Source organism: Aricia agestis, chromosome 17 (assembly GCF_905147365.1).
Source record: "Aricia agestis chromosome 17, ilAriAges1.1, whole genome shotgun sequence".
Lineage (NCBI taxonomy): Eukaryota > Metazoa > Arthropoda > Insecta > Lepidoptera > Lycaenidae > Aricia > Aricia agestis.
Window position 1 is genome coordinate 2,927,212 of NC_056422.1, and position 19,568 is coordinate 2,946,779.

The 19,568-nt window shown below is 38.1% G+C and overlaps 1 protein-coding gene across 1 annotated transcript in view; it reads right to left on the reverse strand.

Moving 5' to 3' along the window:
• Positions 1 to 4,312: 4,312 nt before the first annotated feature.
• Positions 4,313 to 19,568, reverse strand: part of LOC121735225 (Golgi-specific brefeldin A-resistance guanine nucleotide exchange factor 1) — a 42,731-nt gene continuing 27,475 nt past the window's right edge. Inside the window, exons 21-30 of the mRNA XM_042125970.1 lie at positions 16,855 to 16,964; positions 12,791 to 12,995; positions 11,989 to 12,104; positions 10,436 to 10,517; positions 9,493 to 9,578; positions 8,581 to 8,751; positions 8,136 to 8,327; positions 7,170 to 7,269; positions 5,700 to 6,400; positions 4,313 to 5,192 (exon numbers count right to left, since the gene is read on the reverse strand). Of these exons, the coding sequence (XP_041981904.1) occupies positions 4,851 to 5,192; positions 5,700 to 6,400; positions 7,170 to 7,269; positions 8,136 to 8,327; positions 8,581 to 8,751; positions 9,493 to 9,578; positions 10,436 to 10,517; positions 11,989 to 12,104; positions 12,791 to 12,995; positions 16,855 to 16,964 (2,105 nt within the window). The 3' untranslated portion in view covers positions 4,313 to 4,850. The remainder of the gene's footprint in view (positions 5,193 to 5,699; positions 6,401 to 7,169; positions 7,270 to 8,135; positions 8,328 to 8,580; positions 8,752 to 9,492; positions 9,579 to 10,435; positions 10,518 to 11,988; positions 12,105 to 12,790; positions 12,996 to 16,854; positions 16,965 to 19,568) is intronic.

Genomic DNA, 19,568 nt, shown 5'->3' on the forward strand with positions numbered 1-19,568 from the left:
ATATAAAAGTAGGACCTGGATATTTTTTTGGAAACTTTTCTCATTTAAATATTGCAATAAATAATTCTTCTCCTTTCCTTTCCTTCTCCTATCCTTTTAATTGTTCGATAGCAATGTCAATACTAAACAACGTTATTTTGAAAACGTTTTATTAATAAAAATCTAAACATACAGACGCGATAATATATCTCTATACAAAATAAACATTAATTACACAATTTACATCAACTAGTCCCGAACGTTAGTAACCCTGGTTAAGTCATATTATGTTTAATGTTACTTACAAGTTAGAGTCCGGGTGTCATCGCAGTTTTCATACAAACGTAATAAGTACCAAGATAATTTCCCAATACGAGAATATTTTCCATATTTGAGTTATTATTCAGCTTAGGCCCAATTTCACCAACGACTGTTAAAGTTAATGCTGGAATTAGTATCACGTTACCTCTTTCATTTTACATATGAATGAAAGAGAAGACATGACATTTTAACAAGCTGTTAACACTAACAGACGTTGGTGAAATTGGGACTTAAGATAGTAATTACCTAGGTTCCTGTACAATATGTAATATGTTTTTACATACTACATTTTAATCGTTCATATTTTTTGGTATATAAATATTTCGCAGTGAATCTTTGTACAGGAACCTAGGTAATTACTATCTTAAGCTGAATAATATAATAATAATATAATACTCCCCACACCGGTTTCGGTGACGGTGGCCGGTTTCATTGAAACCAGGCCAGGTACGCAGGAGTAATTTTATAGTGCCCAAGTGTGTGCGCAGTACACAAGAGCACTCTCTATTCCTTTACTCTCATAACCCAGTGGGACGGAAGACCGACACGACTGGCGAGAGATCAGGCGCAGGACCGACTTTTTACATGCCCATCCGACGCATGGATCATCTTACTTGTCAGACAATCAGGTGATCAGCCTGCATTGTCCTAACCAAACTTGGAAATAACATGTTTCCAACGCGGGATTCGAACCCACGACCTCCGGAGTCGAGAGCGACGCTCTAACAACTAGACCACGGAGGCGTTTCAAGCTGAATAATAACTCAAATATGATAAATATTCTCGTATGGGAAATTTTCTTGGTATTACGTTTGTATGAAAACTGCGATGGCACCCGAACTCTTAACACTAAAGTTTAGAGCCGAAATGACAATATACAATCTTCGAAATCAAACAAATGCATCATAATATTAATTTAAAATGATCTTTATAATATGTGATGAGTGATCGAAGAAAATGATACTTGATGCAATATTAACAAAAGAATCACGGAGCGCCATCTGTCGGTGATCGTGACTATATTGAAGATACTGTAAAAATAATATTATAGATAGATGGCGATAGAAGTACAGACAAAAAGGAACAGCTAATTTGAAAGACAAAATATCGCAAAAGAGCTATCAGTATGCTACAAAATATTTTTATCAATTAATATTGTAGTAAGAAAAATCATTTAGGCTCCATCTTTAGAGGTAGATTACAATGTTTATTGGAATGTAGTATAAGTGACTAACTGACTATTATAGACGGGCATCCAGAGGCCTTTATCGTGTAATTCATCTTGCATTCATGTAGCCTTGGCCAAAGTTAATCATGGATTGAATATCATGAAAGAAACTGTATGATACCCATACTGGCAAGTGTGCTAACTGCCACACAGATGTTCGACACGATGGACTTAACCTGGCGACGGAAACTGTCAAATAAATTTGACAGTTTTACTATCGCCGTTTTACTACTATACTGTGTACTAAATTACTGTGTTAAAGCACAAAAAATCAAAAGGCGTGATAGTTTTTTCGTACAGTGTACCACAAGATGTAGAGGTTGTGGGATATACTAGGGCTCGCTTCGCTCGCCCTGATTATGCGAAAATATGAACACTGTCTTCTTTACTAAATATTAAACTATATTTTTTAAATAGACAGATTGCTACAAAAAATTATATGCTTCGCCTTCACTCTGTAAGGCACCCATTACACGCTCATGGAAGCGACAATAAATTCCGCCAATCATGAATTATGTTTGACTGATGGTGACTGATGGATTGACGAATGGTATTATAGTCGGGGCAATTTAATAGGCCACATTTGACAGTTCAACAAAATTGAGCCTGGTAGCCTTGTAACGACGCCATAAAAAAATAAATATTTTGTCATTGTTATTACTGCACAATTTATTCACTTTTTCTAATAACGATTACATATTTATTATAAACATAACCAATACGAGTTCTTTTACTATTTATTTTCACTGATAAACAATTTTTAACATAAAAAACAAATCATGATTTAAAGAACTGAACGTCGGTACAATGTTACGTCAGCTGACCTTTTTTCTTTTTAAACTCTAGGGATGTTACTCTAAAAATCGAAAGCGAATAAGTAGAATCAGATGCATTGATTAGTTGTAACGATATATCCCCATAAATTCATAACCACGTTGTGAAAAGTAACACATATATTCATGTGAAATGAATAATGATAATACGAAATTTAACAGTTTTGATATTTCAAGTGAATAAATGCAATTTTTCTAGTAAATTATGTACTTGTCTTATTTTGCTCCTTGAATTTACAAAAGAAAAAGTAATAATAGGACAGGAATTCGATTTTGGTTTTATAAATAACATATAAAATTCAAATATTTTATTTCAAGTCCGTATCGATTTATTCGTTTTGGTCGATGTTTTTAAGCAGCTTACCTCACTATGGAGATTATTCTGACAGATGTCAAATGTGGCCTATTAAATTGCCCCGACTGTAGACGGTTACTCAATTCTCATCAGTTTTATGTCAGTCAAAGCCAAAGTTTTCAAAGGTATACGTTTCTAATAATTGTTTTCCTATCTTTTCAGATGTGACAACACTTACTCAAAATTCGTGACTGATGGTTGCATGAAGCAAAAAAATATCCAGATTTTCGTCAATCAACTTCTTGCAACCGTCTGTCACGCTCTTACATGGTAGGTTATCCATCAGTTGCAGTCATGACAGCAAAACCTACCGTGTAATGGATGTCTAAAGATTTCTCGCCGTCGCTCTGGATGCCGTTAAAGAACAGTAAAGAACAGATTTTCTGAATTCTATTTACATTAACATAAACTCTAAATTCTGTACTAAATTACGATATTATGTACAATGTACATTTTCAACAAGTGCAGTAAGTACTTTAGTCTATTCGCGTTAAGATGGTAGCGAACAAAATTGACAAAATGGCCTCTTTCATTGGTTTATCGGAACGTCATAATTGACCAATTTAAACATTTGTTCTAGTATTATCTTTTGCCATCTCAACGCAAATGGTCTAAAGCAGAAAAGTTGTTAACTGTTTTATGAATAAAAATAGCACAGAGTACAGTTGCCGTCAAAAGTTTTGAAAATAAAGAAGAATTTGTTTTACGAAATTCCTCATCATAAATTTCGTTTCTAATTTAGTAAACATAATATAAAAATATAATAATTTATAAAAACAAAAAGATAAATAAATACAAAAACACTTCAATTCATTCGTTAAAATACTGCCAAAAAGCTACGAATTTCTGGACGACTGAAATATTTTCAAAATTAAATTATATTAAATTTCTTAACTACCGTTATATTAAATTATAAATTTAACTAAAACACTTTATGACACTATTAAATAGGCCGACGTAGACATATTGGGTAAGTTCTGAAATAAAAGCCAGTATACTAGGCAGTATTTATGGACGTCATAAATCGATCGAATACTGTTGATTCGTTCCAAAATATACGCCTGAAAACGTATAATATGACTTTATTGATTATCAAGCTATTGCATAGCTTTTATCACGCGCTTTAAGCGCTTCGACCGACTCAAGAAATTCCATAAGAAAAATAAACCTAACAAATTGCCTAACATCGTTTTATTTCGGTCTAAGTACGGCAGAATTCGGTACGGTGTTTTTGCGCTTGCGACTAGCCGTATGCGTGTAGCCTAGCTATTGCTATGCAGTAGCTTTACCGCGGCAGTTCCCGAGTGCCACACGTATTTTTATATACGTCACACTTGTCGTACCAGTGGCGCACAAGTACAATATGGCGTTGGATTCAAGACGTACAAGCAGTGACCAATATACTGGGTTTGATTTCGGAACTCACACTTGAGGATGACATTGTCATCGGCCGTTGATGCGATGTAGCTGTCACTCAAAATGACGCCAGCGCTAGCTCTTATTTCGGCCACATGTAAATTGAAACTTGTATAATATGTATATGACATTGACATATTAGTGTCGGCTGTGACACTGCCATTATTGCACTTAAGTGCCATTTTACAATATGGCGGCGTTAGTGCCGATTTTTGCCGCACGCCAAAACAGCCGTAATAATTATTGTAATTTAGTTACAGTACAGACTAGGACAGTTTATCATTGTAATCAGATTTTAAGTCAATGAAGAATGTAGAGCAGTAAAAAGGACATTACAAATTTCTTTAGCAAAAAAAATATTATTGAATAAAAACAAGCCAAGTAACGACTTACGACAGTCGAAAATGCCATTTTAATAAAATGATGGCTATATTTGAGAGAAGTTGGCAACTTTACATGCTGATAAAACGTTTTGCTTTACTTTTAAAACCATTACATAGTCTTTTAAAAGCTTAAGATACGCACAAAAAACTCACAATATTGATATTTACTTTTGTCCTTGTCTTACTTTTCTGTCCTTGTCGAAAACTGTGACACCATGTCATATATTTCCTTGTTTGTTCCTGTGCTTGTCATATTTCCTATCTCTGTTGTAACTACGTCTATCCCGCTCTAATACATCTATCCCTTACAACCACGTGCCAATATCTCGGTCCAGCTATCCCTCTTGCGTTGACATCAAAGCTTCGAAGGCTTCCGAATTCTGGTCTTGGATATTGGCTCCAAAGTAATTCGCGAAATTGAAAATACTGGAGTCCTGCCTAACGTTGTCCGTCGAACCGAACTGGGCTTTATTACTACTGTGCATAGGGGTGACATTTGCACTATATGACTTTTGGGGCAGCAACGGTTTTGGATCCAGGTCTTGTATGTCTTTTATGTTGTAGGGGTTGGATATGTACTCGTCGTATATTTCCGAGCGGTCTTCAGTTTTTTGCGTCTCCTCAGCTCTGTATATTTGTGGCTGTTGGGTCTGTATTGATATTTGCGTTGATATCATCTGCAATTGTAAATAAAATTTCAACTTTAGTCATTTTTACATTGTCTTAAGCGTCAATTACATGCTGAACCTCGAATTTATCATGTTTTCTATTTCGTTTTTCACATACAGGGTGAATATTCCGTTTCTGAACTTTGAAAAATGAATGCATCTCTGAATATAAGTCACTTTATCTATGCCACCAACTTTCACAAAAAAGTGACAATGCGCTAGGGAGCAAAGGTGTTTGTGATGTTTCTAAATGGAAAAAATATTTGCCCCTTACACGAAAGAAAAGCAACATACAGTTCGACAAGGCTTTATTTGAACTTGGCGAGAAAAGGAACTAAACGCTTCTATCATAGAAAAACGTCATTTTTGTCATGTGTTTGACAGTTCTCCTCTACCAGCAGCGCTCCCGTCAATGTCACCCACGTTCAAATAAAGCCTTGTCTATGTACTTTACGCAGAGTTAGCAATAGCTGATAAAATATGGGCTTTAAAACTGGGCGCGTTTTTTAAACCTACCTCATTCAAGGGCTGCAATAGAACAGACGAAGTCAGCCCCGATTGGTCGTATAGCGGGTTCCGTATAGGCACCATTCCACTTACAGGCACCGTGGGCACCGTCCCAGCCGTGGGCAAAGACCCAGACGTGGGATTGGTGGGATTAATGGGGATAGGAGCCACTATTCCTGCTGGAAGTGTTGGGTTGAGCACTTGAGGTGGGCTGGGAATTTGAGGCGGTGTGGAAATTTGCGTGGGATAGGGAACGTTGTTTGGTGGTGGTCTGAGGGGTTGATTAGATGGAATTTGAGGGGGAATGGGGATTTGTTGAGAAATAGTTTGTTGGTTTGGAATTTGTTGGGCAACTGGAATTTGTTGGGCAACTGGAACTTGTTGGGAACCTGGAATTCGTTGGGTAACTGAAATTTGTTGTGAAACGGGAACTTGTTGAGGAATCGGCGTTTGTTGGGAAACTGGAATTTGTTGGGGAACCGGTATTTGTTGGGAAACCGGAACCGGCTGGGATGTCGGAATCTGGGGCATGGTGGGAACCATTGGTGACTGGGCTGCTGTCCCCACTAATATGTTGGGGGATTGTGCTGTGGACCTCTGGGGTAAGTTTTGGGGAGGAATGGGGTTGCTTGGTGGTACGATGGTGGGGACGATGGGAATGGACGGCTGTAAATGACTGGGAATAGTCTGTTGTGGTCTGTTGTCGTTCACTGCAATGAGAAATTCCTAATGATATGTAGGCCTTTAAATAATTTTAAAGAATATTTATGGACAAAAAACAACCATGGTTTTGGGAAATAATTGAGCAACCAGAAAAAATATGGCCATAATTCTATGTATGTAGGCACATGTTGTATGTACAGAGTAGCCTTATCGGCATAATATTCAATAACGTGTTACGTTATTGATTGCTATAATTGTATATGCCGATTGTCCTCTCCAATTTCGCAAAGACCCAAATCATAAACATGATCCTTCGGGCCAGATTACAAACGTAACACTTGGTCCTTCGAGCCAGATTACACACGTTAAAGTTGGTCCTTCGAGCCAGATTACAAACGTTAAACTTGGTCCTTCAAGCCAGATTTTTTTTTTCTAGCCTATGCTGTCCCACTGCTGGGCAAAGGCCTCCCACAAGGTCTTCCATTGTACTCGCTCCTGTGCCACCGCTGGCCAGCCTGGCTGGTATGCTTCCAGCTCATCGCGCCATCTTTTTCTAGGCCGGCCGCGGCGGCGGTGTCCATCTTGTGTCCATCCATCAGCCAGATTACAAACGTTAAACTTGGTCCTTTCAGCTAGGCCACAAAACCTTTTTGTGACTCAAACACTCGAACGAGAATACCGCGTCCTACTCTAACAAACGTGAAACGATGTTGTTAGAGCAGGACGCGGCGTTCTTGTCCGATAGTTTGAGTCTCAAAACGGTTTCGTAGTAGGCCTACAGTTTACAAACGTTATAAATGAAGTATCAAGTCTCACCATCGGGGAACAGCTCCTGCTTGAGGTTGGGGAGGAACTCTCCTATGATGTCCCACGTCAGGTACCACAGGTCGTTGTACTCGTCGCCCGTCGTAAAGATCTGAAATTGTTCCATACATTGTAGTTACTCACTACATAAATACACTCAATAAATAAATTCAAAAAATATATATCGCTGGTAAGGTAGCCTAAGTTAGTTTTTAAAATAGTTTCAAAACATTTAAAAAAGTGATTTATAAATCTTTTGAAATTTATTCCAAAAAAAAATCCTCTACACTGTACAGTATAGTCTGTCAAAAACGTGAAGAAATTAAAAAGTGGCAACATCGTAGTGTCATCCCTTTCAAATCAATCTAAGAAAAAAGGGATGACACTACGATGTTGCCATTTTTTAATTACTATACCAAGTAAAGCACTTCTATTATTATGTAAACACCAGTTCTAGCTATTAGAGCTATTGTATATTTTACAATCGGAATGGTGTTCTATGGCATTACGTTGAATTTTAGTCGCAATCAAAAGCGACACATCACGACTAACATTGACATAACTCGACTAATTCACGTAGGTTTACCGTGTTCTTATGAATCAATCTCTACCTTAACAGAGGGCATAAGCAGCAGCATGCAAGCAGCATGTTTTTGAGCGACGCAGCGCGGCGAGCGGGCCACACGCGCCCACAGCGCCGCGAACTGACTAGCCCTGCTCCTATACCTGCCCCCTACATCCAACATCCCCACAACGCCTTAATTAACAATCTACATACCTTAACGGAGTGCATAACAAGCAGCATGTTCTTTAGTGATTCAGCCGCAGCTTCACGGAGCGGATCTGCGGCGCGACGAGCGGGCTCGTTTGCGCGCGCGCTACATGCGCCCACAGCGCTGCGAACTGGCTAGGCCCCACCCCCCTCCCCGCCCCCTACATCCAACATTCTCTAAACCTACTCAGTAATAATCTACATACCTTCACAGAGTGCATAACAAGCAGCATGTTCTTAAGTGACTCAGCCGCGGCTTCACGGAGCGGCTCGTGCGGCGCGGCGAGCGGGCCCGCCTGCGCGCGCGCCACTCGCGCCCACAGCGCCGCGAACTGGCTAGCCCCACCCCCCTCGCCGTCGCCGCACGATGATAGAGCGCCCACGTGTTGCAGGAACACCTGAGGTAAAGGATATTAGATTATACATACTATAGGTTTAAATATATAACATGAGAAAGTGTGTTTGCCCGTGATGTGTAACAGTCAGTCAACAACTGACACTGATTACATTGAGAAAGTTAAAAGACCAATTTGCATTGATCTTACACCACCCCGCCCCGCCCAGCGCGCTCGGACCCGGTGCCAGCAGAGCTAGCTGGAGATACGCGATCAGCGGCATCCACAACATCAAGGTCATGTATCTATGTTATACCTTGCACGTCAGCGTGTGCGCACGCGCAGCGGCGTCGGCGCGCGCGGGGGGCGCGGCCAGCAGCGGCAGCAGCACGCGCTCGACGCACGCGCGCCACCCCGCCCCGCCCAGCGCGCTCAGACCCGGCGCCAGCAGAGCTCGCTGGAGATACGCTATACCGCTATTCGCCACCTATAAGATCGTAAACAATAGTATTCATAATTGTCCTCTTACTCGAAAGTGGTAGCTAACAGAGATAGAAAGGATTTCATACTTTGACTTGATGGTCCTAAAATATGGATTGTTTTATTTGTAGGACAAGGTTACTCTTAAATTAAATAACTATTAACCTACCAATATACAAAAAATCAGCTGGTTAGGGTTCCGTAATCAACAAAACTTGGTTGATTACTGTGCACTAAGTTCCAAATGTCTACACTACAAAACAAATTATATTATAACGAGCTTTTGCCCGCAGTTTCGCTCGCGTTAAGAGGTATTATTATATACAAACTTTCATCCCCTATTTGAACCCCTTGGGGTTGGAATTTATCAAAATCCTTTCTTAGCGGATGCCTACGTCATAACATCTACCTGCATGCCAAATTTCAGCCCGATCCGTCCAGTGGTTTGTGCTGTGCGTTGATAGATCACCATGTCAATCAGTCAGTCACCTTTGAGTTTTATATATATAGATATGCATAACCATACTATCACGATCTCAGAACATCTTCATCAATTGTATCTAACACGATAATTAGTATTAGATACAATTTTCTTTCTTTTTTAAACATTTAAAATATTATAATATGTATCTAAAATATTTACAATAAAATTATTAAGAAACCAGTTACGTTTGGTTGAAGAGATACGATGTTAAACCGATGTGGTTTGTAGAACTGTGTCTTTTATTTGTTCTGAGGCTCCACTAACCTGTTTCCGCTTGTCAGTACAGAACTCGGCAATTCCCTTCAGGAGCGGCTCCCAGGCCACCTCCCACAGGTCATAGTCTTCTGCACCTGGATAACACAAAAATATTTTAACTTCATTACTTTCTAAATACATAAGAAAACTAATGAACACTGTTTAAACAGAACTGGCTCAGGCGGATACTTGAGCCAGTTTGGATAATATTTAATATTAGATAAATATCTTTTATCTATCTAATTATCTCAATATTTAATAATATTAGATAATAGATAAATATTTAATCCTCGTTTAGCTTTTACTCAAACTAACGCAAGAGTATCTGTGAAATTGTATTTTTGAACCTTTGAATTATTGATTTCAATTTTAAGCAGGCTTCATATGTACCATCAAGGAAATTATACGTGGGAGAGCCATGCTTCGGCACGAATGGGCCGGCTCGACCGAAGAAATACCACGTTCTCACAGAAAACCGGCGTGAAACAGCGCTTGCGCTGTGTTTCGCCGAGTGAGTGAGTTTACCGGAGGTCCAATCCCCTACCCTATTCCCTTCCTAGTCCCTACCCTCCCCTATTCCCTTCCCTATTCCCTTCCCTTCCCATCCCTACCCTCCCCTATTATCCTATTCCCTCTTAAAAGGCCGGCAACGCACCTGCATCTCTTTTGATGCTGCGAGTGTCCATGGGCGACGGAAGTTGCTTTCCATCAGGTGACCCGTTTGCTCGTTTGCCCCCTTCTTTCATAAAAAAATAAATTGATTCCTTGGCAGTTTACAGACCAACGTCATTTGGTCGGATCGTGTCAATTCAATGTTAAAAATTATTGTGATCTGTCGGTTGGGTTTGACGTAACGCGACCAAACTACGTAGGTACCCCATCTGCCTAGGAATCAACTGATAACTTGTTAAAGACCGTTACTCAAGTTATGAGTTATTTATTTATTTACTACCTTGATTCTGATCGGCCTCGTCTTTCCACCACTTGAATATCTGCGCCGTGCGGCTGTGAAGTGTGTGCATCAGATCCAGAAGCTGAAAATATAACATTCAACGTTACCTCGTTGCGTAAAGTCTTAAGAGGATACACCAAGGGCTAGAGAAATTGAAAATAGGTATTTAAAAATGTATTGCTGTGTCACCAATCTCAAGTCTCCCACCGCAGAGCGCGATAGAGACAACACGACAAAAGTTCTAATAAGAGAACAGAAAATCATCGATTCGTTGTCCGCTGATTTCTTCTCCAAAACTTAACAAATTTAAGTACTTTTTACCGACTTCCAAAAAGGAGGAGGTTATACGTTCGGCTGTATCTTTTTTTTTGTATGTTCAACGATAACTCAGCCGTTTGTGATCCGATTTCAAAATTCTTTTTGTGTTTTATAGGGTTTAACTCGAATTTGGTACCATGTTCACAAAAGTGGTGATCTGATGATGGGATATATGAGCAATCGAGGGAAATCCTTGAAATTTATCAAAAGACTCATAGTGGTTAAAATGTTGTTTCTAGTAACATAAACATATTATGTTACGAATAAGAGAAAGTTCATACGAAGGTGTCTCTTGGTCCAAAGACATTGAACAGAACTCCTGAACCTTTAAAGATAAAAGTTTTTAAATTGCAGCATCGCTTAGATAACTGCAAGCATTTACCACAATTTCGCTTACAGTAACATAATGTGAATAGTTAACATTCGTAGTGGTTATTTACGCATAAAGCCTTATCTTGTAGATAACTAAAAAGAGTGAAATTATCATTTTTAACAAAAAATTAAAACCGACTTCCAAGGTAAAAACAATAATAATATGAACAAAAAGTATTAAATAACTCTTACTCTATATTAGTGCCTGTTTCAGAATTCGTCTAAATCTCAACTATTTCTGTACATACTACAGTCTTCATTATTTGAAGTCGGTACCAGTCCTAAAAGCTTCAGATATTCTGACATTGACTGAACTCACGATAAAATTAGCTGGTACCGACTTCAAAGTAATGAAGACAGTAGTATGTACAGAAATAGTTGAGATTTAGACGAATTCTGAAAAAGGCACCAATATAGAGTAAGAGTTATTTAATACTTTTTGTTCGTATTATTATTGTTTTTACCTTGGAAGTCGGTTTTAATTTTTTGTTAAAAATAATAATTATATATATTCTAGCCAGTATTGTTTTCTGGGTATTTGGAACACAGAGGAAAATCTGGCCATTTTTTTGGGTTTTTGAACGTTCATATCTTTTTTATTAACTAAATTAAGAAAAAAAAGAAAACATAGGGACATTGTATTAGTGGCCATAGATATTCAAGAAAAAAATTATAACTCTACCGGCATTATCCAGGGAGGAAACAGGGGACAACGTTTGTATGGAAAAACGGCGGTGTGGACTCATCTTAACTTCATGAATGCTGACCATGTGCGAGGAGTCGAGCTCCTCCCCCGCACCCTAAATTGTGACCACATAGTGTTCCCTCCACCTCTGACGGCTCTATAGTCACACCCACCCTACCTGAATGCTGACCATGTGCGAGGAGTCGAGCTCCTCGTCGCTGGACTCGTCGTAGCCGCGTCGTCGCGCCGAGCTCGGCCTAGACTTGCGACCGTCTCGGGACTTGCTGGATTTGCCTGCAACAGAGAACATATTTTATTAAAACTTTCGTCTTTTGGCATCTAAAATAAGCTGACAGCATATATTTGCTTGCGTTACACAATTTAAAAAAATGCAGTTCACAATTACATCAATCAATCAATCAATCAATCAAATCAGCCTATATTCGTACACTGCAGGACATAGTCCTGTTTCAATGAACGCCAAGATGGCCGATCTCCTGCTACTCGCATCCAACATGGGCGCGCAACTAAACGGAGATCGTCGTCCCACCTAGTTGGAGGTCGACCTACACCCCGTTTACCCAGCCTTGGTCTCTAGCGGTTCACAAACGTCGGTGTAATGGTTGAACATACATTAGAAATATCCCCAGCCGAACTTAGAACCTCCTCATTTGGTAGTCTGATGAAAACAGTAGAATCTTAAACCAGCCGGCACTGTTGTTGATGCCGGAAATCCGGATGGGTAGGATGACTCGAATTTGTACCAGATCTTTTGGTATATCGGTAATCTATGTAGGAAGAGTTCAAGAGTTCATTACTCCTGTGGGCCGACACGATAAATCACAAGTGCGGGTCAATCGATTAATAAACATTTTTATTGATTTCACGACCTTCATTTAAAACCTTGCATGAATGTCATGATCATCATCATCAACTCCATCATCACCATCATCACCACCACCACCATCATCGCCACTCACCGGACGCCAGCGAAGCCTTAGCCAGCAGGCGCAGACATCGCACCACAGCGGCGCAATTGTGCGGGGTCACGTGCGCCACATCTCGGATGACGAGCGCTAGGGCTTCGGTGCAGCGCGCGAGGGCGGAGCCCCGGTGTGGCCGCAGCCAGACCGCGTCGATGGCCTGTTCTACCGTCTCTAGGGCGGCGTCCGAGTCGTTTTTCACCTGGAAAGAAAACTAAATGTAAGCTTATAGTTCTCTACAACGGTTTTGCGAACATAACGTCTATGAAAAAAGCCTATTTAATAAATCTGGAGCCTGGCCCTTTAGCCAAGACCTTTTTTGTCGTTCTTCATAGAATTGCCGATCAAAGTGTATGGAATTGATATAAGCGTTCGATAATATGAAGTTGCCGTTCGACTCGTCTAATGTCAAGGCGATAAAGAAAACGTCTTGGCTACAGGTTTTGAACAGCGAGGACCCCTACCAATTTATGTTAAAATTCTTTTGGCTGTGCCTTGACTCCAAATGCATGTCAGGACAAAGAATTTTATGTCATAATGTAGACGATTATCAACAAGTAGAGATCGCCCAATGGTCGAAATTCGACCTCAAATAAAAAATTAAATTATAAGTTGCAAATGTCAATTTTCTATTGATATTCTACAAAATATTGATTTTATTATTATTTATACATAGTTCTTGCGACAGGCTCAGATTAATAAAGTCAAATGATGACAGACTGGCCGTGTAATAATTATTGTCTAATGCAGTATTTAAGATTCAATAAAAAAACTAAATCTATTTACAATTTGATAACAGACTTCAACCATTAAAAAGAGTACAATTCGTGTGTATATGCTTGTCAATCAAAATCTCCTAGTGTGTGTGTTGTAGTGTTTGTAATGTTTTATTTGTTAAAAAAATGTATGACAAAAGCTCGCGTATTAATATGAAAAAATAAAACGTTCAAAAAGCTTTTGCACGCCTGTGTAAATCGCAGTATTTTTTCAGTAAGGATAGTAAGTATAGATTATTAGATACTCTTTCCCAAAATTTCCAAAAAATATCGAATTGGAAAACCCGAAACCCGCAGATACTTTAATCCAATGGTATTAAATATTAATTAATCTGCTAATCTTCGAATCGGGTTTTACCTTATGTGATCTTATCGCGCGCGTCACGCGAAGAATTAATTTGTTCGTCATTTGTTATCAACAGTCAAGCGCGAGTTGGACCATTTAATATACAGTTCCGTACACTTTTGTCGCGTTCTACTTTACTTCTAAACATTTTTTTAATAACATAGAAATTTATGTAAAAATCATTACTTTGAATGAAAACTATAATATGTACAGAAATAGTTGGAAATAGTTGTCAAAGGCACTATTAGAGAAAGAATTGTTTAATACTTTTTAGTTAATATTCTTATTGTTTTTACCTTGGAAGTCGGTTTTAATTTTTTGTTAAAAATAATAATTTCACTCTTTTTAGCTATTTATGTAATGGTAAATACATAAGTGCCAGTTGTAGATAGATATGATTTGGGTATGAAACTATCACTGTAAGTACTTAAACTTGAATTACGTTGAATAAAATTTAGTAGCATATTATTATTCTTTCAGTTCTCAAAATAACAATGAAACCAAAGAGTCAGAAGTTCTCTAAGTACTTTCGGAACCATGGTATACCCGTAGCAAAATTTTACTTGGTAGCGTATGCTTAGAATACTTCTAACTAAATCGAAATCACTATAATATTATGTTTCCTTATAAATTTTGAGCAGCACTCTATATAACACATGGATATCATTATCAAATTGCCAACATAGAAACCGTAGTACCGATGTATAATAATACACTTTAAAAGAACAAAATAATTTTCAAAATCATGTATATCTCATGCTGGTTAATAATGTTGGAACTTAATTTTGCTTTTCAGCCCTGGATACCCTATTTTATGCTTTTTTTTAATTAGCTTATACTGTCCCACCGCTGGGCAAAGGCCTTTCACTGATTTTAGTTATCTACAAGACAAGGCTTTATGCGTAGGTAACCACTACGAATATTAACTATCCATATTATATTACTGTAAGAGAAATTGTGGTAAATGCTTGGAGTTATCTAAGCGATACTGCAATTTTCAAATTTTCATCTTTAAAGGTTGAGGAGTTCTGTTCAGTGCCTTTGGACCAAGAGACACCTTCGTATGAAATTTCTCTTATTTGTAACATATGTTTATGTTACTAGAAATAACGTTTTAACCACTATGAGTGTTTTGATAAATTTCAAGGATTTCCTTCGATTGCTCATAGATCCCATCATCAGCTCACCACTTTCGTAATTGTCATACAAAATTAAGATTATATCCTATACAACAATACGAGAATTTTGAAAATCGGTCCACAAACAGCGAAATAATCATCAAAAACATCTGCTCCGATGTAAATATCATGAAAAGTACCAACAATTGGGTCTTTGTGTGATGACCCATGGTATAATTATGATTGTGATGATAATGATCAATTAAATTGATGTGTTGGTTTATGCTTTCAGTTGTTTAAACAACACCGAAATCCCCGAACCTGTATCTATAAGGATTCAAAAGTTCTGTTCGGTACCTTCGGATCCAGGGTATAACCTGGTGCGAAGTCTTACTTTTTGGTAGCATTTACCTTCTTCTTTAGAAAAAATCAAAATCACTATATGTTTCCATACAAATTTCAAGGAGTCCCCTCGATTCCTCATGGATCCCATCATCAGATCACCACTTTTATGAACATGGTACCAAATTCGGATTCAACCCTGTACAACAACAAAAAAATCATGAAAATCGGCCCACAAACGGCGAAGTTATGGTTGAACATACAAAAAAAATATATATACAGACGAACATATAACCTCCTCCTTTTTGGATGTCGGTTAAAAATAGGCCAATTAAGATGTTCATAATTTGCTATGTACACGAAAAAAATCTATAGCGTTAAACTTAACATTCTACTCGAACATCTTAACTTAAAAGTTACGTAGACGTTTTTTGATCAAATACGGAATCCTTATAAGACGCACTTAGGTACTACTTAGCATTATCAGATGCAAAAAATATTAATATTTTGACGAGCATCTTTGAATAAAAAGAAATAATTTTTAAAACAAAAACCGTATTTTAAAAAGAATACAGTGGCGTATTTTAACATCTATCTACATTCTATATTTTACATTTATAGCCATGATGAAAAAAACATGTTTTCAGTCTCTTTATTATTCTACTTTTTACTTATCTTTTATTTTATTTCGACATAGACATAGTATGTATACTATATTATACTCTTATACTAATATTATAAATGCGAAAGTGTGTCTGTCTGTCTGTTTGTTACCTCTTCACGCCCTAACCACAGAACCGATTTTTCTGAAAGGCATGGAGACACTTTGAATCCCGGGAAAGGACATAGGATACTTTTTATCCCGGAAAAATGTACGATTCCCGCGCGATAAATGAATTGCGAGCGTTATCTAGTATGTATAATATTTCGTAACACCCTGTTTCCGAAACTTTAGGATTTCAACATATTGGGGAAATCGTAGACGAATATAATATAACTAGCTGTCCCGGCAAACGTTTCTTTGCCTTATAAAGTATTTCGCCCGTATTATTTTATTGAAGTGACTAAATAAGTGTTTCACCATGGCAACGTCCATCGCTATCCCGTCGCACAAACAATGGTCGCCGTCAGTCTCGAGTTGTAATAATTTACTATTATTTATTCAACAAATTCACTTATCAATATAAAAAGTACCCAGTAGCCGATTCTCAGACCCACTGAATATGCATATAAAATTTGGTTAAAATCAGTAAAGTCGTTTCGGAGGAGTACGCGGCCTAACATTGTGACACGAGAATTTTATATATAAGATAATTCTCCTGTTTATTATCCATGGCTCAACGTACTCTTACTAATATTATTTTGAAACTGTATCTGTTAGATGAAATTTGATATGAAGAAAGGCAAAAGATACGATTTCAGAAAAGAATTTCTGATCAACAGTGGAGCGGGCAACATCCAGTGAAGACATATACTCACAAATATCCACCCCTGCGCCTGTGGAGAGTTGGACAGTTCACTCTCCGAAGACACACTGGTTGGCCGTCTATCGAACTCATCTTCAGAGCCTTCGGAACGACTGGATGCAGCTGCAGACAAAAACATAACTTATTATATATAATCATAAGCTAGGAAACCCCATGCACAATATATGGGGAGTTCCCCTTTACAAATAAATTCTAGTATTTAAAAAAACGGAAAAAAGGAAATTGGTATTCCCCTTTTTCAGGGTTTTTTAAGCAGGGCAGTGTGCGTCGTTATCAATGATATTCTACTTATACAGATATGTTACGTCCATACTATTTTCCGCCTTAAATCTCTTCCGAACAATTTTCAAATTCAAAATTGCAAACATTGACAAATTTGACAGATAAGTGAAACAAAAGATACGAAAAACCATTTACATAAAAGAGACAGTTTTATTTTTAAACGTCGAATCGTATCGCTGTCTCTTTCTTCACCTGAGCTATGACGAATATTCGATTTTTTCCAGATTGTTTGAAAAAATAATTGAAAATGTAAATAATCGAGGTATTTATTGCAATCAAGACATGTGGTAAAAGATTCCATGTGTTTTGTTTACTTTTGAGTCATAATTGGTACATTTTCGAAACACACACGACGGCATTTTCCATTTATTTAGGTAAGACAAGACGTGGCACGTTCGTGACTGCGCTCGATGCAGACTAAACAACAGACGACCCAATTGGGCCGTATTTGAATCTTCACAACGCGCGCGGTAGTAACATATCTGCTTTGAGTTTTTCATCATTGGTCGTTATCAATACTGCAGAATTCGTAAATAACTCGTATCTAATCAGCTTCGATTATATTCGTGTACTTGTTATTATAACATTGTAAATATTGATTTGAATATAAATGTAATACCTAATTATGAGTTTCAAATAATAATTTATAGTTTTAGTAGGTTTTAGCAAATATATTTTATACTAGCTGTCCCGGTGAACTTCGTGTCACTTTAAAACCTTCCCTGGACATCTATGAATATTTTAAGACTAATAAGACTAAAATTAGCCCAATCCGTTCAGCCGTTTTCGAGTTTTAGCGTTACTAACACAATTGAAAATCCATTTTTATATATAAAAGTGTTGTTTTTAGACTTTTTCAGGAAATTTAATTTTTTTTTTTTAGAATTTTTCTCTCCGTAAGAACCATCCTCGTATTTCAAGGAATATTAAAAAAAAAGAATTAGCGAAATCGGTCCAACCGTTCTCGAGTTTTGCGCCTAGCAACACATTCAGCGACTCATTTTTAGGGTTCCGTACCTCAAAAGGAAAAAACGGAACCCTTATAGGATCACTTTGTTGTCCGTCTGTCCGTCCGTCCGTCTGTCAAGACCCTTTTTCTCAGGAACGCGTGGAGGTATGAAGCTGAAATTTATATCAATTACTCAGGTCTACTGTCCCTTGAAGCTGTGAAAAAATCAAACTTCTAAGCCAACGCAATCAAAAGATACAGCCGTTTATGCCGCAAATTTTCGACACTTGCAAGGGAATCAAAACCTACAGGGTGCTTCCCGTGAACTCAGAATCTTGAAATTTGGTACGAAGCAACGTCTTATAGCATAGATAAAGGAAAAATTACGAAGACCATAAATTTTTAGTTACATCACATAATATATTTTTTTTTAATAATTTTAAACTTACTACCCATTTCCTCATAAACGCGTAGAGGTATTAAATTGAAATTCATACCAAATACTCAGGTCTATAATACCTTTAAGCTGTCGGAACCCTCGGTGCGCGAGTCCGACTCGCACTTGGCCGGTTTTTATATTATAGATTAAATCAAAACGTAAATATTTTCATTCCAAGTCACTTTGTTAAGACGGTACAAATTACAATGCTAGCGGATCACCTTATTGTCCGACAAGTAAGACGATCCATGCGTCGGATGGGCATGTAAAAAGTCGGTCCTGCGCCTGGGCTCGTACCACGAAACGGTTTTGAGACTCAAACAATCGTACGAGAATGTTGCGTCCTACTCTAACAAATGTGAAATGAAGTTGTTAGAGCAGGACGCGGCATTCTCGTCCGATTGTTTGAGTCTCAAAACGGTTTCGTAGTAGGCCTACTGAATCGTGTCGGTCGTACTATGTCGTACGTTCCACTGGGTTATGAAAGTAAAGGATTAGAGAGAGTTTTCATAAAAAAACCTGCGTAACTGGCCCGGTTTCATTGAAACCAACCATCGTCACTGAAATCGGTGTGGGAGTTATTATAATAATATCTATGGACGCTTCACACCACGTCAGTCTGGCCCCGTGCTAAGTACCTGAAGGACTTGTGTTACGGGTACCAGTTTAATACACATCCAATACCCAGGAACATTGAAAACTTTTTGTTCCGTCGGCGGGATTCGAACCCGCTACCCCCGGCTTGAGCTACCAACTCGCTCACCAACTGAGCCACAGAGGTCGTCAATTATAAAGGTCTTTCTTACTATCGACACTTAATTCTAAGTTATCAACTAATCATCCTTATTAAAGTAGACTTCAAATCTCACTGCGAATTAGGATGATCGGTTTCAATGATTTCGAATCCATATTAATATCTATACCAATATTATAAGTGCGAAAGTGTGTCGGTCTGTCTGTCTGTCTGTTTGTTACCTCTTAACGCTCAAACCGCTGAACCGATTTCGGTGAAACTTAGTGTGGAGACACTTTCAGT